The 19387-nt window shown below is 37.3% G+C and overlaps 1 protein-coding gene across 2 annotated transcripts in view; it reads left to right on the top strand.

Moving 5' to 3' along the window:
- Positions 1-19387, top strand: part of THSD4 (thrombospondin type 1 domain containing 4) — a 279442-nt gene that overhangs the window by 207276 nt on the left and 52779 nt on the right. For both annotated transcript variants that reach the window (XM_009991440.2, XM_009991441.2), the window contains one exon: positions 6131-6335. In XM_009991440.2, coding sequence (XP_009989742.2) covers positions 6131-6335 — 205 coding nt within the window. The remainder of the gene's footprint in view (positions 1-6130; positions 6336-19387) is intronic.

The following is a 19387-nucleotide window of genomic DNA, read 5'->3' as shown; positions in this document are numbered from 1 at the left end:
AAATATTAATAGAGAAGGATCTAGACATACCTACAGGATGTCTTTTTTCTTTTAAATCTGTCTTTCTGTTTTCAACATGAAATTATGTGACAGGATATGTATGCTAAAGTTAATCATTCCACCTGTTGATAAAGCTTTGTGTATTACCCGTTTGCTTTCGTAGTTTTGTGTCAATATGTGGATTTTTTACCCTGATGTAGTATTTTTCCAGTGTAAGCCACAAAGTATTTTTACTAGTTTCTGCTCAGGTACCTGGGTACTTAAAAGGCAAAGAGACTCAAAGCAGAGAATGGATTGAGAGCAGCCCTGAGGAGAACAACTTGGGGGTGTTGATTGACGAGAAGCTCAGCATGAGTCGGCAGTGTGCACTTGCTGCCCATAAAGTCAAGGAAGCGTGACCAGCAGGTCGAGGGAGGGGATTCTGCCCCTCTCCTCTGCTCTTGTGAGAACCCACCTGGAGTGCTGTGTCCAGTGTTGGGGCCCCCAGCATAAGGACATGGAGCTGTTGGAGCAGGTCCAGAGGAGAGCCACGAAGATGATCAGAGGACTGGAGCACCTCTCCTATGAAGACAGGCTGAGAGAGTTGGGGCTGTTCAGCCTGGAGAAGAGAAGGCTCTGGGGTGATCTTATAGCAGCCTTCCAGTACTTAAAGGGGGCCTACAGGAAAGCTGAAGAGGGACTTTTTACAAGGGCGTGTAGTGATAGGACAAGGGGTGATGGATTTAAACTGAAAGAGGGTAGATTTAGATTAGAAATTCTTCCCTCTGAGGGTGGTGAGGCACTGGAACAGGTTGCCCAGAGAAGCTGTGGATGCCCCATCCCTGGCAGTGTTCAAGGCCAGGTTAGATGAGGCTTTGAGCAAACTGGTGTAGTGGAGGGTGTCCCTGCCCATGGCAGGGGCTTGGAACTAGATGATCTTTGAGGTCCCTTCCAACCCAAATCATTCTATGGTTCTATATGAGATTTGGAGAAATTTAGTTTTCTTGTTCCTTAAATGCAGCAAATAATTAATCCTTTTCATTACATCCAGTAATTTTTAGGAAACATTTCCTGTCAGTATAATATTTAATAAGTCATCTAATCATGCTTCTCTGTAGAAGCTATGTGCTATTAAATGGCTTAAATCCTAATATATTTAAAATATGTCTTTGACTAATTTGGTACTTTGTGGAAGGGAAAAAAGTAAATATTTTAACTGCAAAATAGAATATTGAAAAGATACTTTCAGCTAGCAAAGCTAGTTTTAATTGTCTTGGTATTTAATGATTTTTCTTGCATTCACTATCAAGGGATGTTGAACTATGTGGAAGGATACCCAGAAGTTTGAGAAAGGAGGTGTGAGTAGTTCTGATACTGTTACATTATACCACCTTATAAGACTCACGCACTAAGTTTCTCAGAACATGGAGAGAAGAAACAGTAAAAGTAAAGGCATCATCTCTTGTAGTTAGCCCCCAGAAATCACCCACAATGCTAATAGTTAATCTCAATACTTGCATTTATTCCACAGAGCAGAAGAAAGAGTACAAGTTTTTTGGTGACTAAACCAGTGACAGCAAGCTGGCGGAGATGTGGTATTGCTCAAGAGGAAGGGAAAATATGATGGCTCCCATAAAACTCTCTTTCATAGGACAGCAGCATATAAAACTTGATTAGCAGTAGCCTCGGTAATTTGTAGAAGAAGGATTTACTGATACTATACAGTGTTAAAGCAGGTTTCCCACCAGTAGCCAGGTGTTCTTCTGCTACCCACTTAACTTCTTTAGTGATGTTTCAGACCATGCACCTTGCTTGATTACTCTTCTCACATTACCCTGCCTGACATTTCCTTAGCAGCTGGATCTCAACTGTGGTACATCCATAACTGTCCCTGACCCTTTCCTTAGAATTTTTTACTTACACTTAAATATGACTTCTAGTAAACATTTTTTTTTCTTCTGCCTTCTAGCCCCGTGGATGCCCAGACTCCACATTACTTATGCTACAACTTCTAGCAAACTACCTGTCAATATAACTAATTTTTGAAGTTAGTGGTGTTAATGTACTGCAACTTACAACTGTGGATTTCCTATCTGATAATACAATGCAGCTAAAGCAACAGAAGCAAGTTTTTGTCATGTTGTATTATTTATGCCACTCTCCCACGTAGGTTGCAATTTTTAATAGAATCATTTAGTACTGGAATTGTAACATCTGTTTTCCATTTCAAGGATCAGCACTTCATGTTTTCAAATGCCTGGCACCAGCCCCATTCTATTTTATGCATAGTCCTAAATCCCTGTTAAGTCCACCACTGAATATTTCATCCAGATTGTCCCTTGTTTCTCTCAAGGGTTTTTATTTAAATTAATTTTGGCATACAGTTGGCTTTCATACTAACTTGTAACTTAAGAGTTTCTTGAACCACTTCACAAAAATAGTTGAGCAATACAGAAGATGTATAGATAGTGCAAGTTAAAAGCACCTCTTCTATGAAGGAACGCTTCTCAAAAATGTTTTGAGGGACAGATGTGTTCTCGACCTCCTCATTTTGATAGCCAAGGAACAGCTTGCAGTAGTCCCATTCAAAATCCTTTTGGTGGGCAGAATGCATTTACCTTTATCTTCTCATTCATCTTGTATTCACAGTCCTAATATTTCCACATTTGTAGGAGGAATGTTGTGTGTCATGTGGCTCAAAAAGTGACATCTGCTTTTGGATTCCTTAAATGTGTACTACATGATGAAAAACAACTGTGAATTCTTCGTTGACTGAAGCTGCCTTTCACCATTGTAGGATTGTACTGGGCTCTTAAGTTGGATGTTAATGTGTTTGGTACCCACTTCACATCTCAAGCTTCCAGAGTTGTACAAGGAGACTGAGATTTCAGACCTCTTTGCTTATCTCTCAAAACTTCTGATCTGTATGTCTATTGACATAGTTAAAAGTTATTCATGTTCAGTGGATTCCAGTTTGTGTCACTTCTTTCCTTAACATCATTTTTTCTTGCTGATATATATGAATATACATTAGCCAAGTAGCAAGGTGGTACTTCTTAAATTTATAGTCATGACAGGGAAAAAAAAATAGTGCTGAATTATCTCTTCAGTACAGTTGCATGGATTCTACATTTTTGGTTAATTTAGGTGAATTCTGTTTACTATCGTAGTTCTACAAGGATGACTGCCATTCCAAATCTCTGCACAGCTTCAATCAGCTGTTTAAAAGCAGGAAGAAAACAGAATCAGCTTGCCTTAAAGGTGTTTCGTTCATCTTCCCAAAATTACTCTGGACCAAGGCCCAGGACATCCTAAGTACTGAGACCTGGACCCATAACAGGTGTCTCACCCAATATGTCATGACTGTCAGGGCTAGAAACGTGTGCTTTATACAGTTAGAAAGGGAGATTCCCATAGACCACATGGGACACAGCCTTGCTATATGATATCCTTGCTGGATCTGGAAATATTAGAGAGTACACAGGGGATTTTTGTGTGCCTCCTAAACTGAATTAAGCAAATGCCAAGGTTTCCTAGAATGTATTAGTTATAACTGACATCTTCTTCTGAAACCTATGGAGTATTCATCTTTAGAGCACCTCATTTCTGTGGAATCCTCAGGAGATGCCCCAGTAAAGATTTTTAGGTTTTCTTTGCAAAATTGTAATTTGTTGCTAAATACCTGTTCTGCTTATGTGAGTGCACTCTGTGTAATATGTATCATTTATTTATGTCTTATTATTTATTGTATTTGTTATCTTATTTATCTTGTGTTATTTATTTATTATCTTATTATTTATCTTGCTTGTACACTTGTGGTTCTTTGGCTTTTTCCTCATAGTTAGTTGCTGGTTTCAGTCTTTGTATCTTTCTCAGTCGTTTCTGTGAAAGAGCGTTTAAACATTACAGGCACTTTTGGTGATACAGGCTCCTTTTAACCTATATGGGAAGAATTCCAAATAGTACAGCCAAAGATTGGCAGCTGGTTTGCATGTCAGTCAACATTTGACTAAGAATGGCACGTGAGTTTGAAAGACATTTAATATTTATTCCCTATGAAGGAATCCCATTTGTACTGATTGTTTGTGTTTTTTCTGTGAAAAGTAGTTCTGTTCAGACTGACCCACAGTAGTTCTGTGTTATGGTCTCAGTGAATAAAACACACTTTTCTCTATTCTCTTTGATTTGCTAAGAGGAAGAAAATTGTATTAACCTGTGTGGGACTCAGTAGTGATGGAGGACACCATTAAACATTAACGTTAGCAATTCATGTTTTATAACATGTCATACTTGAAAGGATTCTCTCCGTAAAACAACTTGCTGGCAGTCGAAATTTCCTGAAAGTCATTGTATAACACAGACTGATGCTAAGTACCACCACATTTTCATCCAAAAAATGAATAGTAGAGAAAGTGTAAATACTCTCAGCAAAACATCCTTCAAGCAGGACTAGTACAGAGATTAATCAGTCATTGGGCACAGTGATCTTAAATTTAGATCACTCACATTTTTCAGATTGTTTTAGCAGGTCTGAAATCATACTGTATAATTTGATATAGTGACATGAAATTCCTGTATTTAAGCAAATGCATTAGTTTGTTAGTAATAAAATGCATTTTGAGACAAAACACAAAAATTGAACTCGTACATGATTTTAAGATTTCTGCAGAGCAATGCAAATGCAAGATGTTAAACCAAGTGTTTCTGTTTGAATCCAAAGTCTCTTTGAAATCATGAAACAGTCTGATCACACTAGATTTGATAGAATGGAACAGATTTTGTGTTACCGGGTTATCCCACTGTGAAACAGAGTGCTCAGGAGTCATCGTCTTTCTCTTGCTTTGTGACTGCAAACAGGTATCATTGTCGAACTCTGTATGATCCTGGCAGTGATGAGTTAGATGGTTTTATCTGTGTTTCTTGGATGGTCATTAAAAAGATGCTGGGTGTTAAATATTTATGTTGGAACTAAGCAGACTCTGGCTTCTAGTTTAGAACATTTTTTGCAGCAAGGGCCAAGTGTTAATATGGGAATACGAGAGAAATACAGTGATGCCAAGGCTCAAGATACTCCCTATGTAGTAAGTTGGTGGTATCAAAAAATTCTTTCTTTCCCCCTCTTACTTGGATGTTTGCTTCCAGGAAAGACCATAACACAATAATTAACAATTTCTTCATCAAGAATTTGCAAGTATCTCTGACAATTTGAATTAACAGAACAATACTCTGTAATTTGTTTTGAACGTTTTCCATCAAATTACCACATCTCATAAAATACATGATAGGCTTCTGTTCTACTGGCTCATGTAATATTTCATTCTTATCTGAATGAGAAGTTCTTTTTCGCATGTGCCACTTAATCATAGGCAGATGAAAAATGTTCATCATAAATGTTATCTGAAGTCTGTAAATACAAACCAGCAAGATCAATGAACATAAATGTTTCTGTAAAAGAAACAATAAGTGCACTTTTAAAGTGCAGTAAATGTGAAAGATTTGTTTGTGTCAAATCTTTAATGTTTTTCCTACCCTTTCATTTACATTATTTCAAATGATTTAATTTTTTTTTTAAACTATCCTGTCCAAGTCAGTTGAAGATTTTCTACTCAGTGAACAGGTGGATCGCTTCTATAACTGTGTAAATGCAGTAGAAAGACTTTTTAGAAACTTCTTTTGGTGAGAATAGGCTCAGTGCTGAATTTTAGAGGAGATTAAGACAACACTTTATATATAAAGTAGTTCTACTTTTGTAAAAAGCCCATTTTAGATCATAAAAAAAAATCGTAACTCTTCACCTCTTTTCTGCCTAGCAGCTACAGGAACTATGTTGTTAGGAGATTCTTCTCTTTCAGCTGAGGAGGGTTTAATCAGCAATGATCAATGCATTAGTGTTCCTTAGTGCAGTCTTATGGTTTTGGTAACAGGCTGTAAAAACCTGTCGGGTAACTTGAAATCCCCAACCAAGCCTGTGAACACTGTTTTTTATTGCCTTTTTGCGTACAGAAGAACAAGAGAAGAAATTGCTGAAATGCTAATTCACAAAATCTTTTCATGATTAAATGTCCTCTGAAAGTCATACTATCCTCAATTGTTATGTCCGAAGTCTGCCGTTGTAAGTTCCTGGAAAAAGAAATCTTATTTTATTTTGCAGAGCATTGGCTGTGATGACTATCTGGGTTCAGACAAGGTGATTGACAAGTGTGGAATATGCGGAGGGGACAACACTGCTTGCAAGGTTGTGTCTGGAGTTTTCAAACACACGCTAACAAATCTTGGCTACCACAAGATAGTGGAAATTCCTGAAGGAGCTACTAAAATCAACATTACTGAGATGTCGAAGAGCAACAACTATTTGGGTAAGTTGCATCTCAGTGAATAAGGCATTCTTTGTGCGCTAGTGCAACTGAGAGGAGGTTATGCCAGGAAAGGCCTTCTAAACAGTGTCAAATAGATGTCAAGGAGAAGAGAGGAAAAATAAAAGTAAAAATCACTAAACAGGCATTTTGATCAGAACTACCTGGCAGCTTATAATTCTGGCTTGATACCGTAGACCTGTTACCATCTATTTCTCTGTCTGTCTGACTTGGCTTTGGTGTTTCCTATTAGTCGATTCCGCTGTGGTTATTATGCTTCCCACATCGTTAACCTTCCCTGAGCAGTCAAGAATCCAGCTTGTTTATGTAAAGAGTATTGAGGCTGCTTGAGGAGAAAAGAGCATCTTCTGATTGCCTGAAAATTTCAGTTCTTTTTACAGTGAAAGTATATCGAAATTATATTGAGATAATGTGATATTGACTTGGTATCTGCAGAATGCAGGTCATTTGTACAATTGTTTATTCTGAAGCAGGTCCTTAAAAACCATGGAGGATCCTGGAATATTTATATAACATCATAGCATATTGTGGTATATTTCTAGATCTGTGTAGCATGCTGCAAATTAGAGATTTATGTGGAATTTCTGCAGATCTGTGTCTGTCTTGTGTGCATTTGTGAAGTGTGCTGTTTCCTGTTTTAACATCTCGTGTTCCCAGGTTACAAAGCCCTTCATTTGCCTATGTTTGTGCTTCTGTTCTGGAGCCAGTTCTGCTGAGTGGTCTAGAGAGAGGAGTCGATTAAGATTTGTAAAACCTGCCCTTTAATTTCTCTTCACCTGTCAGTCCATCCTTAGATCTGTCTTAAAAATTACCAGAGCAAATAATAAGAATGGAGCTACACAAGGCCTTTCTTGCTGTCTTGGTGTAATTATTACTAGAACTGTCAAGCCATACTGGAAATTTCAAATCCCAGTACTCTTGTTTGACAGCTGCTTTATCTCACTTCTGACTGGTAAACATCTCAGCTACTGCTCAAGTACAGAATAGGAAAGTGCTTGTTATTGAATTTCTTCTCTCCTCTTTTCTGCTTTCTTCAGCTTAATTCCTGCTGGACCTGTAAGTAGTTGTACAGAAACATTTGCCTGTAGATGGGAGTTTATTATGGGGAGCAGTCTTAACTGCAATGTGAACTCTGTAATTTAACCAAAAAAGTGACTCTTCGAAAGTGCAGAACTGATATAAGCTACCCACAGACCAAGAAAACCAAATGGTCTGGGCCTCTTGTGCAGTGATCATATCAGTTGCAATTTGTCCTGGTTTCAACCAAATGTATTTTTGACACATTGCATACACCTATATTTCATCTTTTCATGTGAACAGTTTGTATAGCATCCGTCCATACAAACTTGTTCATGACAAAATGAAATGATAATTCTGTCTGAAGAGCTGCCATGGATCCTCATACCTTCGGTAGAAAACGGGTGAGAATGCAGCTTACATGGCAGGACAGTGAAAGTAGACACGTTACTGATATATAAAATTATGAAGTTGAATGTAATTTTTTTTACATGCCAGCATCTGAAAACAGCTGACAGAAAAATTCTCTTAACTATGTTAAAATGTCCTGAGCCACTTGAACATTTTGGGAATGGACAGGACAGAAAAAGAGTAACATTTTTTTGCTTAAAATAACCAGGCTTTTGGCATGTATGGGAAAGTGGCAAAGTTTTTCTTTCCCATGCTACTCCTTATCTCCTTATCCCCTGAGCTCTTGTTTTATGCTATCATCTTTTCTTTTTTTAAAAAAAATCCATTTCATATGTTTCGTTTTAAAACTGCTGGTATGGATTTTGTCTGCTAAATGTACCAGCTCCCTCCCCTGTTAGGAGTTCTTGAGGCTGTAGTTCGAGCTAGAAGGACTCCAGCCTCTCTGCTTACACCATTACATGATAAACTTTGTTTATTGAGGCAGGCGAGTTGCATCAGGACAGGAATGAACACGTTCTAACAGATCAGAAAACAAACTAGAGAAGAGTTTATCAAGCAATTTTTTGGACAAGTGAAATAGTAATTAGAAGGTTGTTTTTTGGCATATTGGTGGTCACAAATTTCTCACTGATAAAACAGCATTCCAAATTTAGACATGCACATTTTTGTAGAGCACATAACATTAGTAGAGCTGAGAAGCTTGGAAACCTAGATCTGGTATTCTCTGGTTTCTCTGTATTTATGGTAATAAGCAGAAGTCTTGAACTTTAAAAATAATAATAACAAAAAAATCTTAAACTCATCTTTATGCCGCAGTAGCAACAAGGAAAACCAGAAGCCATTCCTTTAAACATGTAGCTAAATGCTTTGCAAAACTGAAGTTTTTGTTCTGTCATAGTCCAGCTGCAGCCATCAGAGCTGCTTGTAAGCAACATTCTTCTTGTTCCAAGGAGTGTAAGTTAGTTGCTTTTGGTTTTCCTTTTCCTTTCTCTTTGTGCATATTATGGTTTCTTCAATACAAAATTGTAAGTAAGCTCAAGGTCAATAAAGTTATTTTAGAAGATGACAGCAGATGTTTCTGGTAATCTGAGCTATCCTCCTTGTCTCTGTTCAGGAGGCTGTCTTGATTTCCATGTGATTTCATTGCATAGTTTTTACAAAGCTCCACAATTTTCACTGCTTTGTCAGAAGTACTGAGCAAATAAGCAATCACGAAAGTGCATTTTCACAAGGAAGTATTTCTGTAAAATCAGGAGGTGCTGGAAAAAACAGGCAAGAATGTGAGGTTTCTTACTAAAGAGTTTCAAACTCTGCTAAAAGTCATCCAGACATCTGAAAGCTTCTCCATACTGCTTTTTAAAACTTTTTTGTAGCAATCTATTGCTCATTGTTGGAAAACTTGTGACCCTTTTCGAGTTAATGAATTTCATCCAGCACAAACATAATCTTTTCTTCTCCCTGCCCCATGCTAAAAATCCTTTTAGATTTTCCATTTCTTGAAGATCTTTACTGTAGGAAGAGTGTTGATCTTATAAAGGAAAATAACAGTCAAACTGAGAATGGCCTGCGACATTAACTGGTGTTTTTTAGTGAGCTAAAATGAACTATAATAGAGCCATAGGCAGATCAGAAATTCTGCAGGAAACATCCTGTATTTTTTCGTGGGGTGGGGTGGGGGTGGGGGTTGTTCAGAAAGAAAGCAGTTCAGTTTTGGACTGCTAAATAATAGCAGCTATTAATAGCTATTAATAATGTATTAATCAGTCTGTATATTTAGCATTTTTTTTTTACCATTAGAAGCAAAAGCTACGCATTACAAGTTAGGTTTAGACTCTGTAAAGTATAAACAAGGCTATAGGCTGTACAGTCTTGAGCTATGTACAGAATGACTTGCTTCTCAAAGTAGTATTCCGCAATATTTTCTTACTGGCTGATGTATTAGGCCTTTCAGCAACAGAACTGCTGACCTTGGACAGATTTTTCCATTGGCAAAGCCCTTCTGTCACATGCGAGTCTTGTACAGAAAAGAGACAAAGACATACTTTTTATCCCACTGGTAATCATCAGCTGGCCGGTTCTCATATGCTGAAATGGGAAGCCTGCCACTGAAATAAGTAGGACCATAATACCTTAAGTGGGACCAGTATGTTACAGCACTTACGCTGCAAAACGTGGTTTTGAATATAAATACTTTAGCATCCTTGGGATTGGGATTTGGAATAACGGCAAAATTTTAAAGCCAAATAGCATGAATCTGAACTGATTATTTGGAAGGTGCTTTTTTTGCATGTTGGGTCTTGAGAACCTAATTCAAAGAAGCTGGTTGTTATTCATACTCATAACCTCAACAGCAAGAGAATCTGATGGAAAGGAGATATCAATACTAAAAATTAAACTTTAGCTTAATAGAAGAGAGAAAGATTCAATGTTTGAAAATGCATTAGTGTTGAAGTACACTTACCGTGTGTAATGAACGTGCTCTAATTGGGAAGGATCTGGTAATGTCCCATAGCTCAAGCAACAGTTTGTTTCTAGAGCAGCTGTCTGCATCTGGAGTCACACAACTCTGAGTCTGAGTTCCGCAAACGGTCCCAGCCGTACCGCCTGCCATTGTCGGCAGATGTTTACCACGTACCTTATGAAAGGGAATGTATAAACGTGAGAGTTTTGGCAATTCCCTTAACATTTTGCACCTTACCTGAACACTGTTCACTACAAAGATGTTTCATAGTGAAATTTTTTTCATTGCTAATTGCAAAGTTCTTTACAGTTCCTTCAAGGAATATATTATGTATTTCAATTTTGTTTTTCATGGAGTTAAGTTATTTCAGCCAATAAATGAGATAGGGAGATAGTTAGATCTAATCCTTTTTCCCTGTTTTATGTAAAATGATAGTCTGCTATTCTAGTATCTTCTATTAGCACATGCCAGTATACAGTATTTGTGATTAAAATAAGTTACACATATATTTTTTTTAAAACAAAAGTCCAAGAGTTGTTAATAGCATTCTTGTGAATATTGGTGTGCCTGAACATGAATATGGATTTAAGGAATATGGAAACAACAGTGGCTGATACTAAAGAGGCTGTGAAAAGATTCTCTAAAAATATTTTGATTCCGTATTCCCTGCAGCAGATAACCTTCAAACAGTATGTCTCATGATGAAATATTGTTAGCAGCTCTTGAGCTTAAAAGAACATTTTGAAATCAGTTTAGAGATTCAAATTTACAGTAAATGAAGGAGTTAGATTAGAACACTGGCAGAGAACTTGGAAGATAAACGTTGTTAGATGCACTGATACATCAGATATGATCATATGAAAAGTTTTATAATTTATATATTGCAATTAACTCATTGATTTTCTTCATATGGTGCAATTGCTCTTGATGTTTTAGGGTTTTTTTTAAATTTTTATACAAGATTAAATATTTCTGTGCAAAAAATTTGCAGCAGATACTATATAGTAATATGGAGAAGAGAGGTTATGTGTTGGAATTTTCAGGGCTTGGAATGAACATGCGAGAATATGCCAGAGGAGGAGAGTTGTTCTGTTTTCTCAGTTACTTTCTATACAAGGGATCTGCTTATAGTGAACTTCTGTTCCAGTGCTTAGGTGTGCACTGGGTTTAGTGGCTGTTCCAAATCAGTAATGAGAGCTACCAGTGTACCATGGATAATTCTTACATTTCTATTCAGAAACCAAATCTGCAATTTTTTCATTTGAGTTTACAGAGTGTGCAACCCAAAGCTATGCCATCATGCACGTTTGTTGTGATGGACTTGTGAAACTCCTACAAGGACTTTGACATTGTATTTCTTATGGTGTGTATTACTCATTGAGTGCAGCCCTGTATGTGTCAGTCTGTGCATTACAGTTGAAGTGTCTCTCTCACATGTACAGTTTACTGAATGCATTACTTATAAACTATGTAATTACGATATCTGGATGAGAATAACTGTTTTTTTTACCTTTTGTCCTTGATTGTCTTGCCTGTTCTCTGCTGGAGTTAAACAACAAAGACATTTCTTTGTACAGATGACGATACACTCCAAACTGTGAAATAAAGATTTAAGGAATCACTTCTTAAATAAACTGAAATTAAGCACAGCAAATTCAAACCATAAGGAAACTTCAGAATAAATCATTAGTATCTAGAGAGGCAAGTAGGATCTCTGTGTAAACTTCATTAGAATATTTTGAATTATATTCCTAATATATGCTTTTTATTATTAGGAATTTTAGCAAATCCGTTGTGAGTTATTTCCTGAATACTGAACTGAAGAGTCAGGAAGTACTACACAGAGAGAGGAACAACTTGGTTTTTTGGAAAATGTTTGCAAAATCAAGCATTCCTATAAAAACATGATAATGGTAATATCAAATGATAGCTCCTGCTTGCTTACTTCTGCCTTATCTCCTTGTCTTCTCTCTCAGTCTTTTCCTGCAGTGCTTCAGGTTTTACTTTTGGTTAGGTATTTTCTGACTCTACAAAATTGTCCATTAATAGACGCTTAACCAATTTTTGGCCACCTTAAAAGGTTCAATTCTATGTCAGTTTTAGAAGAGACCTGATGAGCAGAGAAGATTCTGATTTTTTCAGTTTAGTTAGCACTGGTTGCTTAGTTGTAGGTATATTGATTATCGGAATTAATAATAATTTGAATTAATTACTCTCTACGTGGCCATGCCTTAATTCAAAATTAACAGGTCTACTAAGAGACTTCTCTTTCTCAATGTGGATTTGAAAACAGGCTCGGTACTGAAGTGCCTAGTGCTGACCTATCCAGGAAAATGCTTTTCCGTGGCTGTTTTACGCACAGAGTCTCAGAGTCTGATCAGACAAACACGCACTTTTTAGCAACTATCCAGTCCAGCGCATGTGAGTTAATATCACACTGATTGCTGACAGATTCGCTTCAGGATTTACGTTCTGACTGCATATGCTGGCCTGAGACTTTCAATGGGCTGCGTTTCCTTAAGCCAAAAAGTACAGTATTGTGATTACTTGGTTGTGGCAAAACTCGTCTATGTGGGTGATTTTTGATCATTTCATGGCCTTCATCTGCAAACTATAGTTTCAGTGGGTGTGGGACCTACAACCTACTCTTACTTTGGGAATTACTTCTAACATAGCCAGTCTGGCTACCACGTTCTGTTTGACGGATCCAAGACATTGGCGAAGAGGCATGAGGAGTCTCTGGTTTATGCCTGGAGACGACAGAAATGTTAGAAACATTCTGTCAAGAATTTTTGGGTCAGTGTAAGTTTGGATCTTGCCTTCTGTTGTCATATTCCTGTCACAATGTGCATGGCTTTTCCCTATCAAAAAAGTCATAGCTAGACTGAAGTGTTCACTTTGTTACATTTAACAGTCTTCATACCTTCTTCTGCATACTAATTGCATTATTGATAATATTCTAGTTTTTAAACCATTCCTTCCTAAAAGGTAATGCTAGGTTACAGGCCAATTGAGGTTACTGCTTATGCTTTCTAGCCACACTTGTATGCATATAGTCACGAGGGTTAGTTCGTTCTGGTATTTGGAAGGCCATTTCTGTGGTGGTACTAGATAAGCATCTAGGACACACAAAGCCAAGGAGAGCGTAGAATCTTTCACTTGTAAAAGCCTTAACAAGATAATTATTTTTGAAAACAATATGAGTTTATCATTGAATTTAAAAGAACAAAACCAGAAAAAAAAAAATCCAGGATTGAAGAATCATGGTGGGACAGAGCCTAATGTAGTGCATGGGATGGGAGGCAGTCTAAAATCCAGTGTCAACACTCCTGAAGCTGTAAAGGGGATTTCAGTTACTATCTGGTAACAGTGCTGCTTGAAGTCCTTGCAGGTTATGTCGCTATTTGGCCTTTGGAGTTCAACCTGTGTTTGAGGATAATGCATGTGTAGATTAGTTACCAAGGAGAATAAAGACTGTCACAAGTTTCCTTCTAACGCAAAAGAGTTAAAAACTAATAGGAGACAGTATAGTAAGACAGACAGAAATGTGCAGTAGCTATGTTTCTAACACTTCTTACCTGAAGCTGGTTACTAAGATGTCTGCTTCTTCATGTACACACACCTACATTCACATATCCTTCGAATTGTTGTCCTTAAAATAGTTTCTAATCGATTTTCTGCAGGGAGGGTTTCTTTCACTAAATAAATGTTCGTCTTATGGTAGCCAACATGTATTACTTGGCTAGGGTGATCACTTACTAAAACCCTTGAAGTTGTTAAGACTTTGGATGAAATTCAACTCTGGTGTTAATGAATTCAACTCCACTGAATTCAGGTTGCAGAAGAGTCTTACCTAATCTAATGACCTATAGTTGAACCAGAATACATCTAGGACATTATTCTTTGCTGATCGTATATTTTTTCAATACCAGCATTGCTTAAATAATTACATTATAGAGTTTCTGGCAAGGTTATCTTATTATAGTAAATTCCAAGGTGACCTTTTCCCTTCTGGCTTCATTAAACAGCCTGCTAATATCTAACACTCTCTATAGTGGTCTGTAGGTTTCCAGGCACATTTTGAAAACATACAAAGAAATGCTTTCTCAAAAGCTGATTTCTTTTTTATATATGAAGTGGCAGATCTTAAAAAAAGGCAAACCATGTCATCTGGGTGATGGGAAGTACTCTTTCCCCTGGCTTCAGGAAAGTGGTTAATCCTTAGTGGCTGGGTTAACTTCTGTATCACAACTTTCCACTGCTGTCTTACAAAAGTTTTCTGCATGTCTCTTGCCTTTGGTGTTTTCACTTTTGAGCTTCTAATTGAGTTTCTTCTTGCTTGCTGATTGCGGGAGATCCGCTGAGAGATAGCCCTAAGTTGGGGTGCTGAGCAAGAAGCCTGGGTGCCTGACCTGGGAGACTGGTGGCTTTCCATCTGGCCTGAATCTCAAGGCGAGTTCTCAAGGTTGCTGATTTTCCAGGTAAATGGCTTCCTGGCATTTTTCCTCTTTCCTCTCTGCATCTTGAAGAAGAATATGAGTATTTTTTTCCAGCACCCATTGACTTGGCTTTTTGGCTCATACTTGCTCATTGATGACAGCAGTTATGACCAGTTTTGGAACTCATAGAAATCATGTTTTCATTTCCTGTGTTTCCTAGTTCTGTCATCATTTGACAGAGATGTTGTGGTGGGTTTTTTTTTATCATTTGTTTGTAAGCAATGTTTTTATAAAAACAGCTATCACTACAGCAGTGCACCAGCTGAAGCCTGCTGTTGCTTTGATGATCTGCCCTGCAAATACATCATCTGAACAACAGCCAGCAGCAACGAGTCCCGCTGAGGTGCTTGTTTCATAAGTCCTGTATCAAAGGAATGTTTTTTTCCTTCTCTTGAAATTTGGAAAGGTTGGTTTGAAGAGAAGGGAGCAGGATAAAGAGAAATATGCAAAATAGAGAAACTCAGAAAGGCTGATTGTTCAGTTTGATTTGTAAAGCACCCAGCAATCTTGTTGCTTGTATAACTTTGCAAACTCCCTTGGCCTGGAAGCCTCTGGAGAAATGACTCTTCAAGATTTTCAGTTTTTCCTGCTTCTTAAAATCATTTATTTCAGCCTTTCTTCCAGTTACAAACAGAACCAAGGAACTTGAATGCAAAATTTCAAAGAAAATGCATTAAGAATTGGAAGAGACAAGCTGTTTGAACCATTTTTATTAATCTGAACCCAATTAATGTGAACTTCTTAGATCTCGAAGCTTTAGAATTTTTTTATCTTCTAGCTGATGACCAAGTAGTTTGCATGAAAATACTCCTTTGAACTTTGGTTTTAGCACATGGTGTTTGGAATATCAACACATGGTTTATTCAAGGCTTAAGAAATCAGAGCTCTTCTGAATGGTGTGTGTTATTTGAGCATCTTATGGTGTAGATACATTTCATGGCACTGACCAGTGTGCAGTAATATAAATTTTCCTCTCATTAATGCAGCTGACATTCTGCTTTCACTCCATTCTTCTTTTGTCTCTAAGATGGCCAACAAGGGACCATTTTGGAAATGTCATGTACTTTTTGAAAGTCATTAGCTTTCTGAGTCCCTCCTATATAATCTGTTGCTGAGTTCTCTTTTTACCTGGAGTAAACACTACTTTGACTAAGGATGTTCTTTTTTAAAGTCGTGATCAAGCTGTAATGATCTTACCTTGCTAGTCATGGATCTGATACAATACTTTTCTCCTCTTACTTCTCACAAATTTTAATTCCAAATCAATTTTGTAGTCTGACTTAGCCATACATAAATAATGACCAGTGTCAGTCCAAATTCATAAACTATCCATAGGCAAATTCCCAAATCACATGAAGACACATTTCTTCTTTTTCTTGCCAAGAGAAAAGGTTGTTACTAATTTAAATAGTAGAATGAATGCTATACAACAAAACTTAAGAAAAAATGACTGGGAACCTGGTTTCAATTGTCATAGATGTTTCTGTACAGCATCCTTTGATTCCCTAATCTTATTTTATTCGGAGCGAAATTCTTTTTTGGATAGCGAAAAACCTTTCTTTGTTCCTTAAGTGTCCCTTGATCTAGTCAGATAGAGTGTGTTCTTACATCTTTGTCTGATTCTGTAAAAAAAACATATTTTTATCTTTTTTGTTGTTGTTACTGCTTCTCTTATTTCACTTTGAACTTCTCAGTTTCAACATTTTTGTTTCTTACCCTTTTAAAAATCTCTTTTAGTAAAAAAATCACCCAGTAGAAATTCTACATGATTAGTGGCTTCATGGTTGGATCCAATAAAGAGATTTCATCTACAGAGAGTATTTTTATATTGCAGCATTAAATTCCAAATGAAATCCAAGTCTTTTCTAATACACAGTGTATATGGGGATTTAAAACTTGATTTATAGACTGTGTGATTAAGTTAGTCAAGGGAGATTAAACTTTATCCTTCATTTCATAACTTGCCCAGCGTCTTTGTTTTCTATTGAATATTACTTCAAACGCTTTGTGTCAGAAAAATTTGAGTGCTTAGAAGACTTACAGACCCAATCTTCCTTTCATATTCGTACCCATGGCAGTGGTAGTTACCCCAAAGACATGGCTGTATTTATTTTATATACTTGTGTTATAATCAAACTGCTGTAATTCTGAAAATTTTGGTAGTGTGGCTGAGAGTTCTGAGTCAGGTGAATGTCTGCTGTGAAATTCTGAACTTGTTTTTAGTGAGCTACTTAGCAAAGGTTACTAGCTCGCACTGCTAATCTAGACATGGTTTAGGGACCCTGAGGTAGAAAAACAGTATCTGTCGAACACTGGTAACCACAAAAGGCTAATTAAAGGATTTATTAAGTGCATGGTAGTCCAGCTGCAGCTAACCTGCATGATGAGGTTAATACCTCAGTCCATCTCATTCACCTGCATTCACCTGTACCAGCACTTCTACTGAAGAAAATAATACACAGCTTTCGGTCAGCATGCAGTCAGTTGGCGTGATTGCTAGGGCACGAGGCTACAGCTGTGTCCTCCGCAACTATAAAACTCTTTATCTGTAGCTGGTACAGAGCAAGGAACTTCTGAATGTAACTTAAAATAAGGATTCTGTGCAGCGGTTTCACTGAAGTTATGGGAGGTGAACTTCAGGGAGTAGCAAGAACAAGGCTGTTGTGTTGAGCAGGAGGTCTTTAACCAAAGCATGAGAACGTTTAAATGATAAGCAATACCAGAATTTTGGAAAGCCTAGGAAAGGACACATTTTTATTGGCAAAAAAAGGCCACATCATTTGTCTTGTAAATTGCTTGTAAGGACCTAAGGCAACGACGTCTTAGTGTGTAATGTGTCTGCAGATGTTCAGTCAGACTGCAGAATACAGATTCCTTCAATAAGTAGAATTACAAGTTTACTGTTGAATTTCTGTCATAACACTTCATTGTTCTCTTTTAGGTTCGTATTCCAGAGGACTGGAGGGGATTGGTTTTTTCCTCAAGTGTCTGGCAGAGCAAGAAGAGATTGTTATATATCCAGAATGATAGTTCCTTCTGCTTTTTTTTGTTGTTCTTACCAAATACTTTTTCCTATAACCCTTGCCTCTCTTAATAGCACATCATAGTTCATTCCTAAAGCTTTTGAGTCCCTAGTTCAAAACAGTTCTTCCTTAATTGTTTAGGAGCTTTTCATACAGTCCTTATGAGCAACAGTCCTAGTTTGCTGTTAACTACCAGCGGTTAGCTCTGTTAGACGGAGAGATGTTGTGCATTGAAACTGCAGTTTGTCAGTTATATCTAAGCAGATGTGCACTGGTTTATGAATGAAACGGAGGGTTCCTTCCCCATGCCTCTTAGCGTGGGCTCGATTCTGAGCCGTTGTGCAGAAAACAGGTTTTGGAAGAAAAGAAAGAAAGAAAGAAAAAAAAAAGACAAAGAAAAGAAAGATTTTGGAAAACTGCAAAGGAAAATACGGGATTTTATTCCATTCTGTTAGCTTGTGAAGTGTCACATATTAGTAATTGAATTCGTTGCCATGAACATTGTAGATAGTTTTATTTTAAAATATAAACATGGGGAATTCTATCAATGTGTTTAAATTAATCTTGAATTGCCTTTTACTGATGGTGACCCTTTGGAGTGCTTCTTTATAACAAACTGCATGTAGTAGTTCATGTTTTGAGAGAGGTATGCGCTCAGAACCCAGGAAGAGGAGTATGTCCCATGATCATACAACAAACAGAAGTTGTGTTTTCGCAAGGTATTTGGGACGGAGCAGTTTGCATCTTTGCCTTTATTTGTCTTTGGTTAGCAGACGGTAAAATGAGCATACTAACAAGTAGAACACAATGTTATTGTAAAAATAAAACCAGACAATCATTTCAGAAAATCAAACACTTAAGAAAACAGCAATGTGACTTGCTGTATGCACCTTGGAAGATGAACGTTATTTTGTATTTATTGAGAATCAGGTGAGTCGGACCCCTTAGGATGTTTGATACTCTTGTCCTGCCAGAGTCATGTTCCTGAGTTAGATTTTGTTGGCTAAAGTTGAAAGTTACACTGAGACACAAAGCAAATAAGGAATCTTAAAATTCACTGTTCTTGGTTGTTTTCCAGTTTAGAATGTATGCTCTGTCTTTAGCTTCTCCATCTCCACTGCATACACTTCTGAAACAAGGTGAAATCAAATGGAATAGTTTTGTTCCCACCTTGGAATGTCTCTAAAGATTCAGGAGGAAGAAACAGGAAGTGTGGAATGAGGTGTAAACATTTGGGTTTTATTTCAGTATTGTCCCTAACACTGGAGAAGCAGTGGCAATTCAGCACTTTTCTGGAGCTGAACTGACGAAGGCTTTTTTCAGTGTTTTAGCTTCATCACTTCTTTTAAGCAGAAAACAATGGAAATATGGTCAGGCTTCCAATGAAGTCCAACCAAAATCAGGCATGCTGGAACGCAACTAGGCTTCAGAATTAGTTATAAGCACCTCCATTTGCCTTAATTCTGCAGGTGCTAATGAATACTCTCTAAAGCTGAGAGACTCTCAACTCTCCTTAGTATTGAAGAGTTGATAAGTTATCTGTTAGATTTTAAAGAAGTTAAATCTGAGAATGCTGCATGTTAAAACAAAGGAATACAGTGGCAGATACAACATTACTGTGTA

Source organism: Tauraco erythrolophus, chromosome 14, assembly GCF_009769465.1.
Source record: "Tauraco erythrolophus isolate bTauEry1 chromosome 14, bTauEry1.pri, whole genome shotgun sequence".
NCBI classification, from domain to species: Eukaryota; Metazoa; Chordata; class Aves; order Musophagiformes; family Musophagidae; genus Tauraco; species Tauraco erythrolophus.
This window is presented reverse-complemented; position numbering and strand designations above follow the sequence as displayed.